This window comes from Pseudophryne corroboree, chromosome 4 (assembly GCF_028390025.1).
Source record: "Pseudophryne corroboree isolate aPseCor3 chromosome 4, aPseCor3.hap2, whole genome shotgun sequence".
Lineage (NCBI taxonomy): Eukaryota > Metazoa > Chordata > Amphibia > Anura > Myobatrachidae > Pseudophryne > Pseudophryne corroboree.
The window spans coordinates 451786826-451813155 of record NC_086447.1 but is presented as its reverse complement, the minus strand read 5'-3'; the positions used below and the strand labels follow the sequence as shown (position 1 = coordinate 451813155).

General features: G+C 46.4%; 1 protein-coding gene across 1 annotated transcript in view; it reads left to right on the top strand.

Annotated features, from left to right (window-relative positions):
• MDN1 (midasin AAA ATPase 1) overlaps positions 1-26330 on the top strand; it is a 695825-nt gene that overhangs the window by 596178 nt on the left and 73317 nt on the right. The window contains exons 78-82 of the mRNA XM_063916985.1: positions 6431-6546; positions 6626-7057; positions 7581-7807; positions 8473-8613; positions 16677-16849. Of these exons, the coding sequence (XP_063773055.1) occupies positions 6431-6546; positions 6626-7057; positions 7581-7807; positions 8473-8613; positions 16677-16849 (1089 nt within the window). The remainder of the gene's footprint in view (positions 1-6430; positions 6547-6625; positions 7058-7580; positions 7808-8472; positions 8614-16676; positions 16850-26330) is intronic.

The following is a 26330-nucleotide window of genomic DNA, read 5'->3' as shown; positions in this document are numbered from 1 at the left end:
GAATATGTCTGAATGGGTATGCAATTCCCCTGTCGGGCAATCTCTTATAATACACACAGATAATTAATGTTCTCCTCAATTGGCACAGTGATAAAGATATTGCATTTCAGTATTTATGACAACATTGCAATTGCTGCTTAAGTGTTAAAGGGGAATTCAGCCTTGCACCCACATGTGCTATCAACTTTTTTCACTATGAGCTCTTTCATAACTGACTTTCTCTTTCATCCACTAGGGGACACTGGAGTTCCATTATACATTAGGGGTGTGAAGCTTGCAACCGGAGGTGTGGCACAATCTAAAATTAGCATTGTCTGCACAGCCGGTTCCTCCCCCTTCACAGCCCTCCTCCCTCAGTTTGGAAAATTGTGCCAAAGGAGGTGCAAGTACAGAAGGGAGCTCCTGCTCCTTGAAGATTTATTTGATTTCTTCTTTCTTTTTCCTTTATTATACTGACCCAATCCCTCCTAACTAAAGGGAGGGTGCAGGTTTTTAAACTAAAAGATGGTAAATGCCCGATTCCACCTAAATGAAAGGGGGTGCAGGCTTTACCAGATAAAAAGACTGCGTCCCCCTAATAAAAGGGGGACAAAGTTCAGGAGTGGTGACAATGATTCCAGATGAAGGGGTCTGCAACTCCTTACCAACAACTGTAAGTACAGATTGTTTTTAAAATGGCCCCCGCAGCAGTTAGGTAGTATATTGATTTTATTTTCCCTATAACAGCTATTACAGCGATATGTAGCCACTGTGGCTCAGTATCTACTAGCCAGTGCTACTAAGCACTGAGACCTGGTTTTGAATCCTACCCAAGGATATAAATTTTGATAATTAGCTCCCCACTGGGCAGCGGTCTATTCAGCGGCAAGGCAAAGGAGGCGCCGCTACAGGACTGCGTGAGATTGGTCCCGTAGCGTCCATCACGGGCAGACGGGCGCCGCTGCGGGACTGAGTAAAATGGTCCCGTGGCGTCCATCAACAGGCAGACAGTGGCGCCGCTGCGGGACTGAGTGCAATGGTCCCGTAGCGTTTATCAGAAAGTGGCGCTGCTGCGGGACTGCGTGAAACGGTCCCGTAGCGTTTATCAGACAGTGGCGCCGCTGCGGGACTGAGTGAAACTGTCCCGTAGCGTGCGTCACCAGGATAGATAGAAGCGCCGCTACAGGACTTGGTAAGCTATCCCGTAGCGTGCAGAGAGCCACATAGAGCATAGGACCCTGTGCCACTGCGGGTCTAAGAGAAGCGGTCCATAGAGTGCAGAGAGCCGCGCAGAGACAGCGCTGCTACGGGACTTGGTATGAACGGTCCCGTAGCGCGCCATGGACACTGCAGTTTCAGAATGGCTGAAGAGATCATTCAGCCCGGGTGAACGGTTTAAACTTAGATAACCCCGTGATAAAAGAAAAATGGAGGGCACTCGGTACATAGGCGCGCCTCCCCATATGTTTAACTCATATCCCTGAAACTAGTGGCCAGTACATAATGAAGTGTCATGAAAATTTAAATGTCGGACATTTTATTAATCCCTATCTGGCGCCAGCTACAGGGAAGGGTAAGCCCTCCCACTAGTATAACTATCATGAGGGATGTTGCATGTGTAGCACTAGCTCCCTCTACTGGTGCCAACATATACTCAGAAATGTGAGATCTCCTAAACATATAATTTTACTATACTAATTGTATTTTCAAAGGACCTCTATTATAAAGATCCTAACGAAAATATTAAGAAGCAAGCGGATACAAACCCAACCATCGCAGCATGGAGGTCGCATGTCGGCTGGTGTTTCACTTTATTTTATTTTTTTATTTTTATTTATAGAAATATATTTTTGTCCTGTTCTTGTTTCTATATAAAGAAAGGAATAGTAATTCCAGCCGGATCCGATAACTTTACTTCCGTCATTTCTCACAGCCTTTCTCTTCCTAGTTAAAGGGTGAAAGCGCCACGAAATATCCTCGTAGGGGGTTTCCATAACCGATTTCATGCAAAGGACTCCCAACGGGAAGAGACCTGGTATGTTTGTACATAATGTATCAAGCAGAGCACACGGGTTCAAGCCCGAGGAAGGCAGTCCCGGGGTGTGCGATTCCTACTTAGACGCTCCACCCGGGCGCAGTGCTCCAGCTAGGACAAGGATAACCTTGCTGATAGGATCTCCAATGGGATACCGGAATCCCGCACGCAACAATCAGTGCTGCGGGATTCTCAAAGAAGATGGATGAATTTCTCATCAGGTTAACGCCTCTCACACAAGCGGAAACAATGTGCAAGGCGGTTAGACGGGCCTCTTCCTCTCGTACCGGAAACAAAAAGGAAGCGGGTCTCCTCATTGATACGATGGGTGAGTTCATTGAATCTAACCTAGACGCCGATTTTCCAGAAGAGGACACGGCAATCACAACAATCTGTGATCCTAGACTTTAAGGTCCAATAAGTAAAGGAGCCCGCAGATTCGAATTGTTCGGGTTCCAAAAGCGTTTTCCAATTCCTAAATCCCTCCAGTCTCGAATGGAGGAGGTTTGGGAACCAACCTGACTAACGTTTTCAATTTCCAAAAGGGGTTTCCAGTAACCTATCCCCTTCCTGAGAGTATAAGCATAAGTGGGAGTTTCCGCCGCTTGTGGGTGTTTTCCTAGGAAGGTTGTCGAAGAAGACAATCTTACCGTTACCTCATATAACGACCTTAAGAGGTTGACGCAGCTTTAACGTCAAAATTTTGTGGCAGGTGCAGCACAGAGGCCTACGGTCGTCTGCCGTGGGTTGACAAGGCCATGGGAGTATGGTCTGGACGCATAGTACAGGCTATTTAGGGGGAAAATGGCTTGGAAGAAGTTACCCAACTGGCGTAACACATTCGAGATTCAGCCTCACACTTGTGTCAAGCCTCTGGGGATATTCACAGAATAGCATCGCGCATCTCTACATTAGCCAGATCGGCTAGACGGACAGAGAATGGCGTGGATACTCTGACACCAAGGTGCGGTAGAATACCACCCTTTGAGGATGAGATGTTTTTCGGTCCAGTGTTGGACAAGTGGATTTGCAAGCTACAGCGTCCACTTGTCTGCCTACTCCTTATACAAGAACCATTACACAGGTTAGGAAAGGTTATCGGGACCAGCGTGTAATTCCTTGAGAGCTCAGTCCTTGCGAGCCCGAGGAAGAGTTTTTGGTACACAAGTACATGGGGGCAGAGGTAGAGGCCGCTCACAGGCAGCCAGAAAGCGGGATAAATCTGCTGACAAGACCGTGGCAGGACGGTCTCACGGCTCACCTGGGATTCCCCTTGGTGGTCGAAGGTCTGGAGTTGCCTCGGTGCCCTCGGGAAGAATAAGAGCTACTGCCGACAATGGAAAGAATGCTACGTTCAGAGGTCATTCTCCCGGTTGCCGCCTCTCAGTGAGAAATGGCTCTCTACTCCAATACTTTGGTCATACCAAGTCAGACAGGACAGTCCGGCCGATACTCAATTTAAAAGTTTTTAGCCGGTCGCTAAGTGTCTACAAATTCAAGCTGGAATCAATCCAGTTGATCATTGCTGGTTTAGAACATGCATATCTACATATCCCAATCTGGGCCTCTCACCAGGCTTTCTTAAGGTTTGCACTGCTGATGGATCGCTACCAATTCAGGGCCTTGCCGTTCAGTCTCTCACAGGCCCCAAGACTCTTTACAGAAGATCATGGCATTCATGGTTGCAGACTCGGGACTGTTGAAGTCACGATAGGTCCTTATCTAGGCGACCTGCTAATCAATGCATCCTCTGAAGACCAGTTGATCAGAGATGTTCAGACATCCCATCCATTTCTCGTTCAACTTGGGGAGATTATGAATTTCCAGAGATCCAACCTCTGGCCAACTCAACGGATTCAATTCCTCAGTCTCCTCTTGGACAGGGTACAACTGAGAGGATTCCTACCAAAGAACAAGGTCCAGGACCTACAGAGATTAGATGCTCAGGTACTGAGGTCACAGACGATTTTCTACACCTCTGTGTGGAAATTTTCGGGCAGGCTTCATTCCCGTCCATTACAGATGACCCTCATTGCTCAGGGAGCAAGGTCAGACTCCGACTTCCACCACGCATACGCGCTTCCTTACTTTTATTTGTCATTGCACAGGAATCTCGCAGCAGGCTAGAGATTCGGCAGTTGGAATTGGTGATTCCTGCCAACAGACGTTAGCCTCAAAGGTTGGGGTGCCGTCTTAGAATAGCATTAGTTTCAGAACAGTTGGCCGCTCCTGGAGAATACCTTTTTCTTGGCCAAAGGGCCAAGTCATGGGTCAACACATAAGGATGCAGTCGAACTACGTCACGACGACGGCATACGTAAACCGTCAAGGAGGAAAGAGGAACGGAATGGCGTTAGAGGAAGCTACAAAGGCTGTGTCCAGGACAAGAGATCCAGCAGCTAAAGGAGTGGTCACATTAGCACTTTCTTGGTGTTATAGGAAGGTTTACATTTTTCCACCTTTACAACTCATTCTCAGGGTTCTGAAGTGGGTTGAAACGAGAGCGAGTGTCGTGATTATATTCGCACCAGATTGGCCCGCTGCGTGGGTTACTGACTGAAGATCCTTGAAAAGTCACCTCAGTGAGGGGCCCTGCTATCTCAGGGACCGTTGCCAACATCCAGAAACGGGCTGCTTTTAACGGCGCGGTTATTGAAACCCGGACTCTCTGAAACAGAGGGATACCGGGATCAATTATTCTTACGATGATTGCCGCTAGGAAGCCGGTAACAGACATACCTTACTACAAGAATTAGTAGAGGTTCTACTAGGGCTAGTGTCATGAGGTGGGTGAAATTCTGCGTTCTTCCACTTCTCCTCACTTCTACTTCTCATTTCGGCAGGTCAGGAAGTAGGACAGAGGCTGGGTTCTCTAAGCGGTCAAGTTTCGGGTCCGTCCGTCCTATTTCGACAGCGGTTGACATCCTTGCCAGAGGTTCAAACCTTTTTACAAAGGGTTCGGGGTATCCAACCCCCTTCTTCGTTCTCCTACTGCGTCTTGGCACTTAGATTTGGTGTTTAAACAGACCTGAGATAGCGATCTTTGACGGTCACGTTACTGCTGGCCTTGGCTCCGGCCAGGCTGGTTTCTAGGTTGGGAGCTTTAGGGCAGTACTCCGTACAAAAGCAGTTTTCCTTCCTATGGTTGTTTCGGAACTTCGAGTAACTCAACCAATTGTAGTATCATATTTTCCGGGTCTCACAGATAGAGACGTGTCCTGGGCTGTTGTCCGAGTTTACCGGGTTTGCCTACAGGTTACATCATCCTCAGAAAGTCGGACCATGTCTTGGTTCTTTGTGATGAGCCTCAAAAGCGTTAGCCAGCATCTCAGCAGTCTTGGTCTAGTCTTGCCTTTCGGCAAACTTACATTCCATGTCGCAAACAGGTTCCGTTTCAGACGGGTGCTCCTACCACCCGACCAGTGGGCGACTCATGGGCGGCGGCCAGAGGGGTTTCCAAGGCTCAACTTTGCAGGGCGGCATTGTGGTCCTCAGCCCACACGTTCGCGAAATTTTACAAGTTTGCTACCTTTGCTTCCGAGGATTCTTAGTTCGGACGTTTGGTTTTACAGGCAACAGACAGCACTCCCTCCCTGGGGGATAACTTTGGGACGTCCCCTAATGTATAATGGAACTCCAGTGTCCCCTAGTGGATGAAAGAGAAAAGAGGATTTTGGTACTTACCGATAAATCCATTTCTCTGAATCCTCTAGGGGACACTGGACGCCCGCCTCGGTGCTGTCAGTCTGCTGGGTTCACACTTCCTGTTCAAAGGACTCTTGTGACTCACGTAGTTAGTCCCTGGACTTTGACAAACAAGGTCATAGGATCAAATCACATTGTGGCTCTGTGCCTAATATGGATTGTACAAAGTTTGTCCAAACAGCGTTGATTTTCCAGTTAAGAGTTCTTGGGTGCTGTTTGATAGGTTGTATGGTTCGGTTCCTCGCCATGTGCTCAAGTGTCATGTCCTATTCTCTCAGTCCAATTTTAAAAACTGAGGGAGGACTGCTGTGAAGGGGGAGGAACCGGCTGTGCAGACGATGCTTATTTTAGATTGTGCCACACCTCCGGTTGCAAGCTTCACACCCCTACTGTATAATGGAACTCCAGTGTCCCCTAGGGGATTCAGAGAAATGGATTTATCGGTAAGTACCAAAATCCTCTTTTTTCTATGAATACAATTGTAGGAGGCTTCCGCTCAGTTTGTTTTCGTTTTTTATTATATTTCTCGATTTGTGATGTATAAGTAGTGGGGAGTTCTGCTGGTTTCCTGCCAAGGCCTTTGTACATCAACCAATGCTAGGATGGTTAGGTTGTTTGTTAAATACAGTTAGTAAATGTCAGTTGGATATTGCTTGTGCACATCATTTATTCAGCTCCTTACTTTGCTGTTTTCTATTATGCTCTGTCTAGGAACTTGGCTTGGGAAACATTGAGCGATGTAAGGGGTTTTCTGGTCATCTTTTAAAGATCCTCGGAAAACAGAGGAGTTCCCTCACTGCCATCACTGAGCAGTGGGTTATTCTCAGGTAGCCTCCAATCCTTCAAATTTCATAAATTCTTATGTTAATGTTTTCATTTTACTCATGTATTTTCCATTCTATTCAGAAACTTGTTGAGTTGCATGCAGGAGGTCAGCAGCCGGTTGGATGTGTGGAATGACTACAAGATCGCTTTCCCTCCCCAGGATGGGGTACAGCAGTGGCTTGACCGATTGCAGCGCGTGGCTATGCAGTGCAGTATTCTATTGGAGCAGTTTTCATGGTTTCTCGAATGTTGTCCAGTAAACAACATTGAAAGTGACATACAACAAAGTCAAGAAATGAAATCTGAAGAAGCCTATCCTACTGCAGGGGTGCTGAATGTTCCTTCTCCAGCTGCAGCAGACTGGCTGCCGAAACTATGCACCATGCGCAGATCAGACAATGACTGGCAGCAGCTGAGAGCTACAGTTACCAAGATGTCAGCAGAGATTAAGACCACAAAATCAGCTGTGGACAAGATCCGGCAGCAGTCCTGCAGGACACTGTTTTATTCTTGGTGCGTCTTCCTTATATGTAGTTTACTAATGGCCATCTGTAAAATGTATTAATGGGAAGATAATGATTACCATTATTACTGTATGTGTGCTGATTTCCAGCCCTTTACGGTTATGCAAGGGCTTTAATTTTACAACAAAAACACGAGTTCTTGACAATGTCTAAGTCTGACTGGCAAGAAAAATATCCAGCCAAAATCAGATTTACTGAAAGTGCCAAGCATGAAGTACAATACAAAGTAATAACTAGGTTGTTCATTTTTCTGCAGTCTAGTTCCCGGTAATTATAGAGAAAAGATGAGATAAAAGCTATGATGATTATTTATTAAATAAATGGGCCTGAGTAAGCCAGTTTTAGTAGGTTCTGCAATGTCTGCCTTTTATAGAATCTTAGTGGTTTCATATCTGTACTGCACTTTTGTGTTTCCCATGTACATTTACAAGTACTATGTCACCATAACCATAAGGTATCACATTTAGCAGTGCTTTTTTTTTTTTTGTAATCATTTTGTTGTTTCCTAATAGGAAAGATTTTGAGACTTGCTCTGTGGCGTTGGATACCATGCAAGAGATAGCCCATGACTTAAAGGAGGTGGAGCTGCTGTTTGTTCTCCCTGAGACAGAAGTGAGAGAGGCTGCACAGCACATGACCTTTCTGAAGAGCATCCACTACGTCAGGGAAGAAGTCCGTGTTGCTGTTAAAGAGTTTACCTTATGGAAATCCCGACTGCAAGCAATAGGAAGAGCAAAGAGTAAGAAGGACTTCCACAGGAAGTGATTACTGTCATGTAATCTACCATCTAGGCTCTTGCCTCCAGTGTGTGTGTGTGTGTTCTGGTGCTGTACTTTATCTAATGCCAAAGGCAGGATCATTCCTTAAAGGCAAGCAGAGACAACACATAGATGCATATAGACAAGGGTTTGTTTATAGGGATAAACAGGAATGTGCCATTCATAGAGAAAATGAGTATAGCCTGAAACTGACAAGATCAGACTTCATACTAATAGACAGAGAACCTGGGTACCGGTATAGAACAAATTAATGTGCACACACAGAGAGGAGAGTGCAGATATTAGTTAAGACAGGTAGGACGTGGTGACACAGATAGCACAGATGATAAAGGTAGGCAGGTAAAAATAACTTCCCCAGTTGTGGAAGAGAAATGTGTAATCACTTACCCAAACTTGTCATTCTTTCCTTCATGGCAGCTGTACTGGACTGTATACATGCTTGTTCAACTTTTGCCCTTTCTGCTTCACTGGCTGCATCCATAAACACTGTGAATCCTTGGGATTCTGTATTGTTGTAGCATGAGCAACTTGTTGCTTAATTTGTCCAGTCTATCACTGTGTAATATAGTGCTTTAAATGTTCCTTTACTTGTCTGTTGCCTTACATTAGCAATCTTTGTCAATAGGGAACAAAGAGTCTGACGAAGAATACGTAAAAAATTACTCGGGGCACGTGGAATCTGCCATCAAAAGTATTTTATGTGCCATTCAGAGACTTATAAAGGATGAGAAGGAAAAGCAAGAGACTGTTACGACTGAGGATGGAGGTAAAATATCTGCCAGATACTGATACTGTATGTGCAAGTAAAGTAGTATTGAGTATTTTATTCTATTTTAAATACTTTAATCCAATTAAGATTGGGCAAAAGTATTTAAGATGGAATCAAATATCAATACTATCTTCATTAATGTCCCAAGATCTGCAAAGTGTCAGTCTTTTATGTTAGAAAGACGCATCACGTGATTTGTAGGGTATATCCACCAAGCTGCAGACATCTTCCACCTAAAATGTAACTGACCGTTTTCTCTATAGGGCATCATCCACTCCACCCCTTTCTTTACACTATTACATTTGATATTTCCAGCTGAGACCAATAATGACAGTACAGATCAGGAGTGCGCAACATACGTCTCATGGGCTGCCATATGCAGCCCACCAAGCAATATGGCAAAAAGAAAGACAACTACTGCCCAGGAATCCTGACATTCTGGTTCACCTGAAATGCATTCAACTGCTGCCGTATGCACAGGGGAGATACCATTTCCTTCAGAATTACTGTAACTGAGAAATCCCCCCAAAAAGCAGGTGCTGGGGGAGCCCTCAGGAATCAAATTACATGAATTAAACAAAAGAAAAATTATTTTGTCAGTCTTTCATATAAATGACAATAAAATCTAAACTACTGGTAGTCTAAAATGCATTAAAACATTGAGAGGTTAGTTTATATCAATTCCTCTAAATAACTCCTACAAGTAAATACAAAGTTGCAATAAGAATTCTGTAATGTATCTATCAGCTGAAACTTTGTAAGCACGCTGAATGTTTCCATTAACATCTGTAAGTCAGTCCTAATACAGTTATAGCAGTGCTGCTGTCAGTGGTCAGGAATGCTCCCAGAGCCTATTCACAATGGTGTCTCAAAGTACAGTATAAAACACTCACCATCACGAGTGGTCTGTGGATGTGTGATTTAGATTGTTATGCAAATGGCTCAGTATATGGAGACAAACCTTTCTACCTTGTATCCAAGGAAGGGAGGTCTGGACTGCACACCCTAATTCTAAACCTAATAAGAGGTGCTACCATGCTGAGACTTGTTGTGCCACACAGAAAATACAGGTGCACACTCTAAACACTTACTTAGAACATTGGTAATCGGAACAGTTATAATAAACAACATATTTTTTGGCCCAAAATATTGGCCCACCTACCATGGCCTGGTATCAATGATAAAGCAGCCAGCCTGTGCAGGACGGTATGTGCCACAGCTTTGTGTAAGGGCATCTCCACACTTCAAAGGCACAGTAGAGAAACACTCCCAGCACAGGGCACCTGTATTCTAGATGTGTTTCTTTGCCACACGGGCAGCTTTTTCAAAAGGCAGGTGTTGATCAGGCAATTTGGGTCTGACTCAGGCTGGCAGCTGAACAGCCAGTTGGTCTAGTAGGGGATTTACACAGATGTAGCGCTGTCAACTATCCGTGCCGCAAGTGCAACTTGGTACAAGGGACTATTCACAGCACCCATACATTCCTATGGACGCACGCATCATATATATATATATATATATATATATATATATATATATATATATATATATATATAATATTAGCAGAAATAGGGGTCTATTTACTAAGCCGTGGATGGAGATAAATTCCCAGCCAATCCGCTCTTAACAGCTATGTCACAGGTTGTGTTTGAAAAATGACAATAAGGAGCTGGTTGGCCGATATTTTATCTCCATCTGAGGCTTAGTAAATAGACCCCATAGTTTGGCACTCACATGCTGTGTACAGTTGTCATTGCTCTGATACCCTACTCAATAAATTGACATAGGAATAATTGATAGGCGGCCTTCTGAGTCTTAAGTAAGAACTTGTATTAAGCTGTCATACAGCCGAAGTTTCAGGGTTCATTTATTCACTCACACATATCATATTTTTCTTCATTTGGTGATCGAGATACTTGCATATTTATGGACTGGACTATCTGAGGACTAATGATTTGCAATAGCTTTTTTTTTTTTTTTTTTTTTTTTTTTTTTAAACAGTGATCACTAAAAAGATACAGTGCTACTAGCTCAGTGCTCTAGCTAGAGAAAACATACAGTAAATACTATAACATGTTATTGGCAGGCAATATAAATGCACATTATTTTGTGTGCAGCCCATAATAGTTTATTAAAGTCTGTGAAGTTTCTCAAATGGCTGAAATAATTGTCCATCCTTGGTGTAGATGGTTGTTTTAAAGGAATACATGTGGCGTTAAGACGATCTTTGTGTGGACAGTTTATAGGCGCCCCATTGCCAGCACCAGTATGTAGACAATGTTAAAATACTAATTAAAGTTTCTTTTTCATCCACTAGGGGTCACTGGAGTACTCTTGGGATATGGACGGCTTCCGCAGGAAACAGGGCACTGAATATTTAAATTTAGAACTCTCCACCCCTCCATATCCCAGAGTACCTCAGTATTTTTTCTGTGCTCATGCACTAACAAGGCTTGTGTGGGGATCCACACTTTTCTTTGAATATTTTTTGATTTTAATTTTAATTTTTACTTTTTTATTACTACTTTAGCACATCCCTTCCCAGTTTCTACTAAAAACATGGGTCCGGGATAGTGCCGCTGCACAGAGCAGCGCATGGCGTGTCGGTCCTCACAAAGAGCACCCTCACAGCCACACGCAGCCCACTGAACTGCTGCAAGAGCTGGACGGAGCTTACAGAAAGAAGCCCCGTCGCAGCCCTCCCTACAAGGAGAGAAGGTATGCTGGGGGGGACGGGGCGGTCAGCGCACGCTGCCGCCCCGCTGTGTGGGGTCCGTGTTTAACCGCCGCCCGCACCCGCCGCTAATACAGCCGCTCCGTCCTCGCTGTACGGACTTCAAAGTTGCTCCAGCGCTAAGAGGGGGAGAACCTCCGCAGCTCAGCGCTCACACTAGCACCGCCGGAAGCCGCTACGCGCCGCTCCAGCCAGCCGAACTCGGTTCACTCGGCCGCTCTCCTCACAAGCGTCCCCCGCCTCCCTGCAATGACACCAAGGTCAGCTTCCCGGCACCCGCTCCCCGCTGAGACACAGCGCTACACGGAGCACAGGGGGAAGGGGGGGGGGGGACAAGTCTGCTCACAGGCAGCGCTGCTGCTAGGGAGAAAAACTTATAATAGGCTGCATGACAGGCTGCCAGATTTCATATCCACCATAGGTTGTATTAATAGACTATTGAGCCTTTATTAAACACAGGAGGCATGTATTGTAACCTGACCTGTGATTATCACTGTAAGCATGACATGGGGGCCATTTTAACCATGCTTCCTGTTTCTTCCTGTTTGTAATTCCAGAACGTTCCTGTCCTACATCTCTACTCCACCGGAGGCGCAGGGGTGTTAGTGGGAATTTTTGGTTCAGGTTTTATATAGGCTGGCCATGTGAACTGCACTTCGGCCTTATATATATATATATATATATATATATATATATATATATATATATATATATATTACACACCTTAAGTAACAATTTTACTGAGTCGTGCAAGTGTCTGTCTTTGTCTGTTGTATTGTCTGTCTGCATAATGAGTACGGCACCACCAAAGACTAAAAGGAAGTTTTACTGCAATGTCTGTACATGACTCTACCACATGTTCAGTATGTTTTGTAGGTTTCCACTCCGAAACCCGGTTTCATTCCCAGATCCTATGTTACGCAAATGTAATGGCTGGGTTGCAATTAGAATTGGCCGCCGCTCGACACGAGCGGCAAGATCGGAGTCCCGGGTGAGACCGCCAGATCTAACGGAGGAGTCTCAGCCTTTGCAAAGGTCCAAGTTCACTTTGGGTACAAGGGATTCATTTAATTTGTCTTATAATTTACCCGTTTCTGCTATGTTGCAGTCTGACAATTCTATGCCAGACCTCACGGCGCTAAATAAGGATGAGGAGGGCAAATTAGACCAGCAGTCAGATAGTGCAGCTTTTGACAGCCCAAACATTAATAATCTCATCAGGCCAGTGCGTCAGTCTCTGAAGTTTACAGAGACTAAGGAGCCTCTCACATATAATAAAGTCGTATTTACTAAACGACAGATATCTCCAATGGGGTTCTTATTTAGGAATATCTTGAGATGTCAGTAGAAACACGGGGAGGAGTCTAGTTTCCTGCCATTGCCTCCACCGAAACCGAGATGGAAATACTCTGACCCGGCGTTCAAATCCTTTAGACTTCAGTCCTTTCAAGGCTGTGGTAGAGAAACAGCCACGCCTTGTAACGTCAGGGCGCTAAGGTCACCGACAAGCCAGTGGCTTGACAGATTCCCAGGCCATCTCGGATTTCCAATTGTGGGAGCGCGCCTTCAGACGTTACATTTGCCGGGATTCCAGACATCCACTGATGGATGTATCCGCAATTTAGTGTTAAAAGAAAGCTGTCTCCCGCCACTGCGCTTTTTCAAGACAGGACTGCCTCTGTCGGACGACAAGAAGGCGCTTCGGCAAATTGCCATTCAGTCTCTGCTGGATTCAGCAGTTTTAATTCCAGGCCTGGTACACCAACAAGGTCAGGGTTATTATTCCAGTCTGTTTGTGGTACCGAAGCCGGATGGCTCAGTCAGAGTCTCACTCAGTAAGTCACTTACTACAGATTAAAGATGGAATTTCTGCGGTCAGTAATTGCAGATTTAGAGCCACAAGATTGCATGATTGCGCTAGATCTCAAGGATGCGTACTTACACATTCCGATTTGGTCACCTCATCAGAGGTTCTTGCGTTTTGCAATACGCCACAACCATTAACAGTTTCAGGCTCTACCGTTTGGCCTCTCGTCAGCGCCTCGGGTATTCACCAAGGTGATGTCTGTGATGATAACTCATCTCAGATCCCTGGGAGTGACAATCGTTCCGTACTTAGACGATCTGCTCATAAAAGCTCCGTCTCAACAGATGCTCCTCCAACATGCGCTGCTAACGTACAATGTACTGGTTCACCACGGTTGGAGTGTCAACTTCAAGAAATCATATCTAATTCCGTCTCAACGACTTCAATTCCTAGGTATGATTCTCAATACGGTAGATCAAAGAATTTACCTACCACAACAGAAAGTACAGATTATTTGCCATCTGGTACAATTAGTGCTCAAGCCACGCACAGTCTCGGTACATTTGTGTATTCGCCTATTAGGAACAATGGTGGCGGCTTTCGAATCGCTTCAGTTCGGAAGATTTCACTCACGTCCATTTCAACTGGATGTGCTCGCACAGTGGTCGGCCTAGCATCTGCAGATTCGCCACAGGGTGAGGTTGTCGCCAAGGGCAAGGGTGTCTCTACTCTGGTGGCTCAAGGTACACAATTTAACCGCAGGCGGCGGCTGGAATTGGATAATTCTAACAACGGACGCGAGTCTCGGAGGTTGGGGAGCTGTAGTTCAAAATTGTCAGCTCCAGGGTCTCTGGGCGGATCACGAAAGATTGCTGTCTATTAATGTCCTGGAACTCCGCGCTATTTACAATGCACTACGACAAGCAGTACACATGCTTCGCTCTCAGACTGTCCAAGTGCAGTCAGACAACGCGACGGCAGTCGCATACATCAACAAACAAGGAGGAACGAGAAGCCGCATGGCAATGCGGGAAGTAGCTCGAATCCTCAATTGGCCAGAATACCACCAGGTGATATTGTCGGCAGTGTTCATTCCGGGAGTGGACAACTGGGAGGCGGATTATCTCAGCGTCGGGATTTTCATCCAGGAGAATGGGCATTAAATCCAGAAGTGTTTCACATGTTGGTCCAGAGGTGGGGTTACCCTCAAGTGGACCTGATGGCATCTCGCCACAATCACCAAACGCCCCAGTATGTGTCCAGAACGAGAGATCCAAAGGCAGTGGCGGTGGATGCTCTCACAATCGCGTGGCCGTACAGCCTCGTGTATCTGTTTCCACCGTTTCCGCTGCTCCCTCTGTTGCTAAAACGGATCAAAAGAGAGTCCGTCACAGTCATACTAGTGGCGCCTCATTGGCCTCGGAGAGCTTGGTTCTCAGATCTCCGCGGACTACTCGCAGACGATCCTTGGCCGCTGCCACTACGTCCGACTTGTTACAACAGGGTCCGTTCCTTTACCCCGATTTAGCGCGGCTGCGTTTGACGGGGTGGCTATTGAGAACGCACTCTTAAGGAGAGAGGGCATTCCAGAATCGGTTATACCAACCATGTTACGGGCTAGGAAGCCAGTTACGGGAGCTCATTATTACAGAATTTGGCGTGCCTATATAGATTGGTGTGAAACTCTGAAGTTTCCGACATCATCTTTCAAGTTATCCCATCTTTTGTTATGTCTACAGCCAGGTTAGATGGAGGACTGCGTTTATCTACACTAAAGGTGTAGGTATCTGCGCTGTCAATTTATTTTCAAAGACGATTGGCTCTATTGCCGTCGGCACACACTTTTCTGCAAGGTGTCCTCAGAGTACAGCCTCCATTCATTCCACCTACAGCGCCATGGGACTTGAATCTGGGTTTAGATTTATTACAGTCTTCACATTTTGAAAGTGGATATTACTTGAAAAATGATTTTTCTTCTAGCCTTAGCTTCGGCAAGGCGTGTTTCAGATTTCGGTGTCTTGTCATGCAAGCCACCGTATTTGGTGTTTCATGATGACAGAGCGGAACTTTGACCGAATACAGCTTTCTTACCAAAGGGTAGTGTCATCTTTTCACATCAATCAACCAATAATAGTTCCTGTGTTAACCGGACATTCTGGAACTCTGGATGTGGTACGCGCATTGTTGTTGTTGTTGTTGCGCATTGTTTGTTCTCTATGATGCTGCCAAGATAGGTTGGCCAGCTTCTAAGCAGACCTTATCCAGATGGATAAAACTGACTATACGTCAGGCTTACCTTCATGCTAGGTTACAGCCGCCTACATCAGTAACAGCTCATTCCACATGTTCTGTGGGAGCTTCATGGGCATCTGGTCGTGGAGCTTCTACGACGCAGCTTTGCCGTGCGGCTACATGGTCAGCAGTGCACACGTTTGTGCGCTATTACAAGTTTGATACGTTTTCGGCATCAGCATCTAGCTTTGGTTGCATAGTGTTACAGGTGCCAAACAGCTCTCCCGCCCACAAGGGAAACTTTGGTACGTCCCAAGAGTACTCCAGTGACCCCTAGTGGATGAAAAAGAAAATAGGATTTTGGTACTTACCAGGTAAATCCTTTTCTTTGAATCCATAGGGGGCACTGGACGCCCACCCAGAGCAGTTTTACCTGGTTTGTGGTAAGCTCAGGGGATCTTATGGTAACACAGTTTCACCGACTGGTTCAAATTATAAAGTTCTATCGGTTATGGTGTCAACTGTTTAGTTGTCAGTAACGTTATGTGTCAACTTTGTTGTTGTCCGTTATGTTATATGTGATTCTCCATTGTCAACCTCTCTATAGCTCCTGTTCGGCTCAGTAAAAAACACTGAGGTACTCTGGGATATGGAGGGGTGGAGAGTTCTAAATTTAAATATTCAGTGCCCTGTTTCCTGCGGAAGCCGTCCATATCCCAAGAGTACTCCAGTGCCCACTATGGATTCAAAGAAAAGGATTTACCTGGTAAGTACCAAAATCCTATTATTTTAACTATCTTGCTTATCTAACTTTAGACCTGCTCTAAAAGCAGCATGTTTAAAGTTATCCAAGCGACACCATTAAAATACTTTATATAATATTTTAACAGTGTTGGCATACTGGTGCTGACCACAGGGCTCTGATATCTGCAGTGTGCACATAATGGTTATCGCTTTCACCACTGAATACCATCTTTGTGAACTTTATTCAAACATAGTAGAAAAAGCTACCAACATTTGAGACAGTGATTGATTTACAGACAATTACCGGATCAGTTACAGGTTGTGGAACCCTCTGGGGGTGTGTCAAGCACCAATAATTTATTTGACTTTTTAGAATAACCTTTTAGAATAACTTTGTTTTTAATTTTGTCTAATATATGTTGTGCATGTATTAAAGTATTTACTATATTTTTAATTGCAATTGCGCTCTCATTTATTTCCAAATATTATCTTTGGGCATCTGCTTGAAGTTTTGTATGACCTGTCTTATGTGGTTTTCTGTAGTTGAAGAGAATGTTGAGCACCAACTCCAGCAAGGCCTCATTACCACATTGCTGACTGAAGACCTTTGCCAAGATTTGAAGGCATTGGATGTGCAGACGATAATATCTGCTGTTTCTGAGCTTTTTGAAAGGCTTAAGGCCTATGGAGAGGACTGCATAAAGGACAAACACATGGTTAGTATCCTATGTCTTTCTCGATGCATATAGACTCCCCAGCAATCCCATCTGAGCATCAGAGATAAATGATGTCTCGTCCCTTGATCATCCCAGAACACCTCTGTTACCATAAGGCCTAGAAGGCCAGGCCACTTAATAAATGAGTAAAGTGTACTTACTTATATTGCAGTGCAAAGATTGCTGCCTTGGATCTCCTGTAACGGACTTTGTGCTTTAACTGGTGCTGTTTAAATTCTAATTGAGATGATAGTTTTTCTTTCAACCTAGGTGGACACTGGGACTGTGGGGTATGGTGTTGTGGGGGGATTGGGTATGTCTGCATTCACCACAGGTTCTGTTCCCACTCTATGGGAGTTGGGGGAATAGTCCCTGTTAGTCGGCATGCCGACTGTCGGGATTGTTAGGGGGCAGGATTCCATCCCATGTGGTGCACTGCGGGCACCAAGGAGTTAACTTCTTCTAAAGTGCAGCGGAGGCTTCTCCTCCCCTATATCCCGCCTGCTTTTCAGTGGACCAGTTTTTACTTATCAAGCCCAAAGAAACAGATAAAGGAGAGAAGAAGCAGAATAAAACCCTGACACACACACAGATACTGCCTGGCCTATAGAACCACAGCATAGTGTGGGCACCCAGTGTCCCCTCACAAAAGAAAGTGTCCACCACGGCTTCAGAAAAAAGTATTTCACAGGTAAGACAAAAATCCCCTTTTGTATGCAGCACCCACACAAATTATGCCTTGGTTTTCTTTTTTCCCAGTATATTTTGTACTTTAGGAATATAACCTTAGTCTTGTTTACTCTAGTCCAGGGGTGGCTGGTTTGAACCACCCTCGTTTAAACCAAATAGTTATAAAAAAAAATATATTTTTATTTTTTCTCTGACGTCCTAGTGGATGCTGGGAACTCCGTAAGGACCATGGGGAATAGCGGCTCCGCAGGAGACAGGGCACAAAAAGTAAAAGCTTTTGGACCTAGGTGGTGTGCACTGGCTCCTCCCCCTATGACCCTCCTCCAAGCCTCAGTTAGATCTTTGTGCCCGGCCGAGAAGGGTGCAATCTAGGTTGCTCTCCTGAGCTGCTTAGAAGTAAAAGTATACTTAGGTTTTTTTATTTTCAGTGAGTCCTGCTGGCAACAGGCTCACTGCAGCGTGGGACTAAGGGGAGAAGAAGCGAACTCACCTGCGTGCAGAGTGGATTGGGCTTCTTGGCTACTGGACATTAGCTCCAGAGGGACGATCACAGGCCCAGCCATGGATGGGTCCCGGAGCCGCGCCGCCGGCCCCCTTACAGATGCTGAAGCAAGAAGAGGTCCATAAATCGGCGGCAGAAGACTTTCCTGTCTTCATAAGGTAGCGCACAGCACTGCAGCTGTGCGCCATTGCTCTCAGCACACTTCACACTTCGGTCACTGAGGGTGCAGGGCGCTGGGGGGGGGGGGGGGCGCCCTGGGAAGCAATGAATTTACCTTATTTGGCAAAAAATACATCACATATAGCTCCTGGGCTATATGGATGTATTTAACCCCTGCCAGTTTTCCAGAAAAAAGCGGGAGAAGAGCCCGCCGTGAAGGGGGCGGGGCCTATCTCCTTAGCACACAGCGCCAATTTTCCCACACAGCTCCGCTGGTAGGAAGGCTCCCAGAATCTCCCCTGCATCCTGCACTACAGAAACAGGGTAAAAAAGAGAGGGGGGCACTTATTTGGCAAAATAACAGATATAAGCAGCTATAAGGGATAGACACTTATTGTAAGGTTGTCCCTATACATATATAGTGCTCTGGTGTGTGCTGGCAAACTCTCCCTCTATCTCCCCAAGGGGCTAAGTGGGGTCCTGTCCTCTATCAGAGCATTCCCTGTGTGTGTGCTGGGTGTCGGTACGTGTGTGTCGACATGTATGAGGAGGAAAATGATGTGGAGGCGGAGCAATTGCCTATAATGGTGATGTCACCCCCTAGGGAGTCGACACCTGAATGGATGGCCGTAATTAAGGAATTACGTTAGTGTCGGCACGTTACAGAAAACTGTTGACGACATGAGACAGCCGGCAGCTCAGTTAGTGCCTGTCCAGGCGTCTCAAACACCGTCAGGGGCTATAAAACGCCCGTTACCTCAGTGGGTCGACACAGACACTGACTCCAGTGTCGACGGTGAAGAAACAAACGTATTTTCCAGTAGGGCCACACGTTACATGATCACGGCAATGAAGGAGGTTTTGCACATCTCTGATACTGCAAGTACCACGAAAAGGGGTATTATGTGGGGTGTGAAAAAACTACCCGTAGTTTTTCCTGAATCAGATGAATTGAATGAAGTGTGTGATGAAGCGTGGGTTACCCCCGACAAAAAACTGCTAATTTCTAAAAAATTATTGGCACTATATCCCTTCCCACCAGAGGTTAGGGCTCGTTGGGAAACACCCCCTAGGGTAGATAAGGCGCTCACACGCTTATCAAAACAAGTGGCGTTACCGTCTCCAGAAACGGCCGCCCTTAAGGAGCCAGCAGATAGGAGGCTGGAAAATATCCTTAAAAGTATATACACACATACTGGTGTTATACTGCGACCAGCAATCGCCTCAGCCTGGATGTGCAGTGCTGGGGTGGCGTGGTCGGACTCCCTGACTGAGAATATTGATACCCTGGATAGGGACAGTATTTTATTGACTATTGAGCAATTAAAAGATGCATTTTTATATATGCGAGATGCACAGAGAGATATTTGCACTCTGGCATCAAGAGTAAGTGCGCTGTCCATTTCTGCCAGAAGAGGGTTATGGACGCGACAGTGGTCAGGTGATGCGGATTCAAAACGGCACATGGAGGTATTGCCATATAAAGGGGAGGAGTTATTTGGGGTCGGTCTATCAGACCTGGTAACCACGGCAACGGCTGAGAAATCCACATTTTTACCTCAAGTCACCTCTCAACAGAAAAAGACACCGTCTTTTCAGCATCAGTCCTTTCGTTCCCATAAAGGCAAGCGGACAAAAGGACAGTCATATCTGCCCCGGGGTAGAGGAAGGGGAAAAAGACTGCAGCAGACAGCTTCTTCCCAAGAACAGAAGCCCTCTTCCGCTTCTGCCAAGTCCTCAGCATGACGCTGGGTCCTTACAAGCAGACTCAGGTACGGTGGGAGGTCGTCTCAGAAATTTCAGCGCGCAGTGGGCTCACTCGCAAGTGAACCCCTGGATCCTGCAAGTAGTATCTCAGGGGTACAAATTGGAATTCGAGACGTCTCCCCCTCGCCGGTTCCTGAAGTCTGCTTTACCAATAGCTCCCTCCGACAGGGAGGCGGTATTGGGAGCCATTCACAAGCTGTACTCCCAATAGGTGATAATAAAAGTACCCCTCCTACAACAAGGGAAGGGATATTACTCCACACTGTTTGTGGTACCGAAACCAGACGGTTCGGTGAGACCGATTTTAAATCTAAAATCTTTGAACACTTATATCAAAAGGTTCAAATTCAAGATGGAATCACTCAGAGCAGTGATAGCGAACCTGGAAGAAGGGGACTATATGGTGTCTCTGGACATCAAGGATGCCTATCTCCATGTCCCGATTTGCCCTTCTCACCAAGGGTATCTCAGGTTCGTAATACAGAACTGTCATTATCAGTTTCAGACGCTGCCGTTTGGATTGTCCACGGCACCCCGGGTCTTTACCAAGGTAATGGCCGAAATGATGATTCTTCTTCGAAGAAAAGGCGTATTAATTATCCCTTACTTGGACGATCTCCTAATAAGGGCAAGGTCCAGAGAACAGTTAGAAGTCGGAGTAGCACTATCTCAAGAAGTACTACAACAGCACGGGTGGATTTTAAATATTCCAAAATCGCAGCTGATTCCGACGACACGTCTGCTGTTCCTAGGGATGATTCTGGACACAGTCCAGAAAAAGGTGTTTCTCCCGGAGGAGAAAGCCAGGGAGTTATCCGAGCTAGTCAGGAACCTCCTAAAACCAGGAAAGGTGTCAGTGCATCAATGCACAAGGGTCCTGGGAAAAATGGTGGCTTCTTACGAAGCGATTCCATTCGGCAGATTCCACGCAAGAATTTTTCAGTGGGATCTGCTGGACAAATGGTCCGGATCGCATCTTCAGATGCATCAGAAAATAACCCTGTCTCCAAGGACAAGGGTATCTCTTCTGTGGTGGCTGCAAAGTGCTCATCTCCTAGAGGGCCGCAGATTCGGCATTCAGGACTGGATCCTGGTGACCACGGATGCCAGCCTGAGAGGCTGGGGAGCAGTCACACAAGGAAGAAACTTCCAGGGAGTGTGGTCAAGCCTGGAGACTTCACTTCACATAAATATACTGGAACTAAGGGCAATTTACAATGCTCTAAGTCTAGCAAAGCCTCTGCTTCAGGGTCAGCCGGTGTTGATCCAGTCGGACAACATCACAGCAGTCGCCCACATAAACAGGCAGGGCGGCACAAGAAGCAGGAGGGCAATGACAGAAGCTGCAAGGATTCTGCAATGGGCGGAAAATCATGTGATAGCACTGTCAGCAGTGTTCATTCCGGGAGTGGACAACTGGGAAGCAGACTTCCTCAGCAGACACGACCTACACCCGGGAGAGTGGGGACTGCATCCGGAAGTCTTCCTCATGATTGTGAACCGTTGGGAAAAACCAAAGGTGGACATGATGGCGTCACGCCTCAACAAAAAACTAGACAGGTATTGCGCCAGGTCAAGAGACCCGCAGGCAATAGCTGTGGACGCTCTGGTAACACCTTGGGTGTTCCAGTCGGTGTATGTGTTCCCTCCTCTGCCTCTCTTACCCAAGGTACTGAGAATTATAAGACGGAGAGGAGTAAGAACTATACTAGTGGCTCCGGATTGGCCAAGAAGGACTTGGTACCCGGAACTTCAAGAGATGCTCACAGAGGACCCGTGGCCTCTGCCGCTAAGAAGGGACCTGCTTCAGCAGGGACCCTGTCTGTTCCAAGACTTTCCGCGGCTGCGTTTGACGGCATGGCGGTTGAACGCCGGATTCTGAAGGAAAAAGGCATTCCAGATGAAGTTATTCCTACCCTGATTAAAGCTAGGAAGGATGTAACCGCACAGCATTATCACCGTATTTGGCGAAAATATGTTGCGTGGTGCGAGACCAAGAAGGCCCCGACAGAGGAATTTCAACTAGGTCGTTTCCTACATTTCCTGCAAACAGGACTGTCCATGGGCCTAAAGTTAGGGTCCATTAAGGTTCAAATTTCGGCCTTGTCGATTTTCTTTCAGAGAGAATTGGCTTCATTTCCTTAAGTTCAGACTTTTGTAAAAAGGGTACTGCATATACAGCCTCCCTTTGTGCCCCCAGTGGCACCTTGGGATCTCAATGTAGTTTTGGGATTCCTAAAATCACATTGGTTTGAGCCACTTGCCACGGTGGAATTAAAATATCTCACATGGAAAGTGGTAATGTTGTTGGCCCTGGCTTCTGCCAGGCGAGTATCTGAATTGGCGGCTTTATCCTATAAAAGCCCTTACCTGATATTTCATTCGGATAGGGCGGAATTGAGGACTCGTCCTCAATTTCTTCCTAAGGTGGTTTCAGCGTTTCACCTAAACCAACCTATTGTGGTGCCTGCGGCTACTAGGGACTTGGAGGACTCCAAGTTGCTGGACGTAGTCAGGGCCCTGAAAATATGTTTCCAGGACGGCTGGAGTCAGGAAATCTGACTCGCTGTTTATCCTGTATGCACCCAACAAGCTGGGTGCTCCTGCTTCTAAGCAGACTATTGCGCGTTGGATTTGTAGTACAATTCAGCTTGCACATTCTGTGGCAGGCCTGCCACAGCCAAAATCTGTAAAAGCCCATTCCACAAGGAAAGTGGGCTCATCTTGGGCGGCTGCCCGAGGGGTCTCGGCTTTACAAATTTGATACCCTGGCTGAGGAGGACCTGGAGTTCTCTCATTCGGTGCTGCAGAGTCATCCGCACTCTCCCGCCCGTTTGGGAGCTTTGGTATAATCCCCATGGTCCTTACGGAGTTCCCAGCATCCACTAGGACGTCAGAGAAAATAAGAATTTACTTACCGATAATTCTATTTCTTATAGTCCGTAGTGGATGCTGGGCGCCCATCCCAAGTGCGGATTGTCTGCAATACTTGTACATAGTTATTGTTAACTAAATCGGGTTATTGTTGTAGTGAGCCATCTTTTCTAGAGGCTCCTCTGTTTATCATACTGTTAACTGGGTTCAGATCACAAGTTATACGGTGTGATTGGTGTGGCTGGTATGAGTCTTACCCGGGATTCAAAATCCTTCCTTATTGTGTACGCTCGTCCGGGCACAGTATCCTAACTGAGGCTTGGAGGAGGGTCATAGGGGGAGGAGCCAGTGCACACCACCTAGGTCCAAAAGCTTTTACTTTTTGTGCCCTGTCTCCTGCGGAGCCGCTATTCCCCATGGTCCTTACGGAGTTCCCAGCATCCACTACGGACTATGAGAAATAGAATTATCGGTAAGTAAATTCTTATTTATTAGGCTATGACTGCAGTCACGGTGCTGTGACAAAAGAAAAAAATATATTATACAAAAACAATATAAAAATGTTTTTTGTTGACCTTTTGCCTGGGCACGTAGCGTTGCTGACTCTAGGTGCATTGTCTCAGATCTCCGTTCCTGGTTTTCCACTCGGTCCATGCAGCTCTTCGCACTCAATGTCTCCAGGTTCCACATTAATCAGTAGATTGTGGTTCCCTCTTTATCTCCTTCCGCTTCTCCTAATCCTGGTGACTCTCTAGTCACTTGAATGTGGTGAGAGCCCTTTGAATTTATGTGCGTAGAACATGGCCTTTCCGCAAATTGGATTCCCTCTTTGTACTCTATGATGTCCTCTAAGCAAACGTTGGATACATGTGGCCATTCGTCAAGCTTGGCCAGTTCCGGTGTCCGTGGGCACTCTACCTCAGAACTTCTCAGGAGCGGCTTTACAGGGCGGCCACGTTGTCCTGTCGACACTTTCATCAAATTCTATACATTTGACACCTTTGCCTCGGCTGTTGGCAGCCTTCGGCCATCGTGTCCTCAGTGCAACCCGAGAGCGTTCCTGTCCGTAAAGGGACAACTTTGGGATGTCCCACAATCCCAGTGTCCACCTAGGCTGAAAGAAAAAATAAAATAAAAAATCTGTGATATTGATGTTGGAATGTGAAAAGCGCAAATGTGGAAAAATGACCTTAGCAAAACCCTTAGCAGCATGCAGCAGAACACAAGAGGATTTTGGTACTTACCGATAAATCCATTTCTCTGAATCCTCTAAGGGACACTGGAGTCCTATACAGTAGGGGTGTGAAGTTCGCAACCGGAGGTGTGGCACAATCTAAAATTAGCATTGTCTGCACAGCCGGCTCCTCCCCCTTCACATCCCTCCTCCCTCAGTTTTTAAAATTGGACTGAGAGAATAGGACATGATATTATAGCACATGGCGAGGAACCGAACCGTACAACACATCAAACAGCATCCAAGAAACTCTTAACGAAAAACTAACGCTGTTTGTACGAACTGTTTGAACAAGAACTTTGAACACAGCAGGTTGACAGCACCGAGGCGGGCGTCCAGTGTCCCCTAGAGGATTCAGAGAAATGGATTTATCGGTAAGTACCAAAATACTCTTTTCTCTTTCATCCACTAGGGGACACTGGAGTCCTATACAGTAGGGGACGTCCCAAAGTTATCCCCAAGGGAGGGAGTGCTGTCGTGGCCTGCAAAACCAAACGTCCGAACTTAAGAGTCTCCGGCCGCAAAGGTAGCAGACTTGTAAAATTTTGCGACCGTGTGGGCTGAGGACCACGTCGCCGCTCTGCAAAGTTGAGTAGCAGAAGCACCTCTGGCAGCCGCCCATGAGGTACCCACTGATCGGGTGGTAGGAGCACCCGTCCGAACCGGAAACCTGTTTTCCACAGAAAATATAAGCATGGTGCAGTGGGGGGACGAAAAGGGGGTTGGATCCTCAGAACCCCCTGTAAAAAGGTTTGAACCTCTGGCAAGGATGCTAACCGCTGTTGAAATAGGATGGAGAGAGCCAAAATTTGAACCTTCAGAGAGCCCAGCCTCAGACCTACCTGTAGACCGATCTGAAGGAAAAGTAGAAGTCTGGATAAGTGGAAGTTCGTCGATTCCCACCCACGTTCTGGATACCAGTCCATGTATCTCTCCAAATCCCGTAGTAGTGCCTGACTCTGACCGGCGTCTTAGTGGTAATCATCGTAGGACTGGCCGTTCTTGGTATCCGTCCGTTTCATAAGATCCGAGTTTCAATACCACGCCGTTAAACGTAGGTCTGTGTTGGAACGGTCCCAGAGATAGCAGGTCTTCTTTCTGAGGTAACCGCCAAGGATCTTCCGCTAGTAACCCACACAGGTCTGAGTACCAACTCCTGCGGGTCCAACCTGGTGCGATAAGAATCGCCCACACTCGTTCTTGTTTCAACCTTTTCCCAAACCCTGAGTATGAGTGGAAAAACGTAAACCCTCCTGTAACACCAAGGAAGTGTTAATGCGTCCACTCCTTCTGCTGCTGGATCTCTTGTCCTAGGCAGTTGATGGTTTTGCCGAGACGCCCTAGTCGACTTGAGGGAGACCCCATCTCACCACCATATCGCAAGTCCGTGGATGAAGGCACCACTCCCCCGGATGCATGTCCTGGCGACTGAGATAATCTGCTTCCCGGTTTTCCACACCTGGAATGAACACTGCCGAGAGGATGATTTTTTGCCCACAACAAGATTTTTGTGGCTTCTTTTAGCGCCATCCTGCTCCTAGTTCCTCCCTGACTGTTCATGTATGCCGTCATTGTGACATTGTACGACTGTATCTTTATGTGTTGACCCATGACTAGGTCTTCGGCTAAGAGAAGCGCATTATAAACTGTTCTTAGTTCTAGAATGTTTATGGGTAGGCTGCTCACCAGTGTTGTCCATCTGCCCTGAAACTGATGTTCCGCCAAGACTGCACCCCAACCTCTGAGACTGGCGTCCGTTGTCAGGATCCCCCAATCCCAAATGCTGAATCTCTTGCCTGCTGCGAGATTCCTGTGCAACGACCACCAAATCAAGGAGGTTCGTATGTGCGGTGGAAGTCGGATTCTTTGATGTAGAAGCCAGTGTGACCCTACTCCCTGAGCAATGACGTTCAACTGGACTGGTCGGGGATGAAGTCTGCCGTACTATAGAGCTTCGAAAGACGCTGCCATCTTCCCGAGAAGTTGCCCACAGAGGGCCGTTGGTGACCTCCGTACCCGAGCCAGTAATCTCTGTAGGTCCTGGACCTTGTCCAAGATAAGACCGAGGAATTGAATCCGTTGAGTTGGCATGAGGTTGGATTTCTGGAAATTCACAAGCCACCCATGTTGAATGAGAAATTGATGAGATGTCTGAACATCCTTGATCAACTGTTCCCGAGAGTATGTATCGATCCATGGATCGTCAAGACAAGATATAAATGTGAGCCCTAACAGTCTCAATCCTGCAACCATGA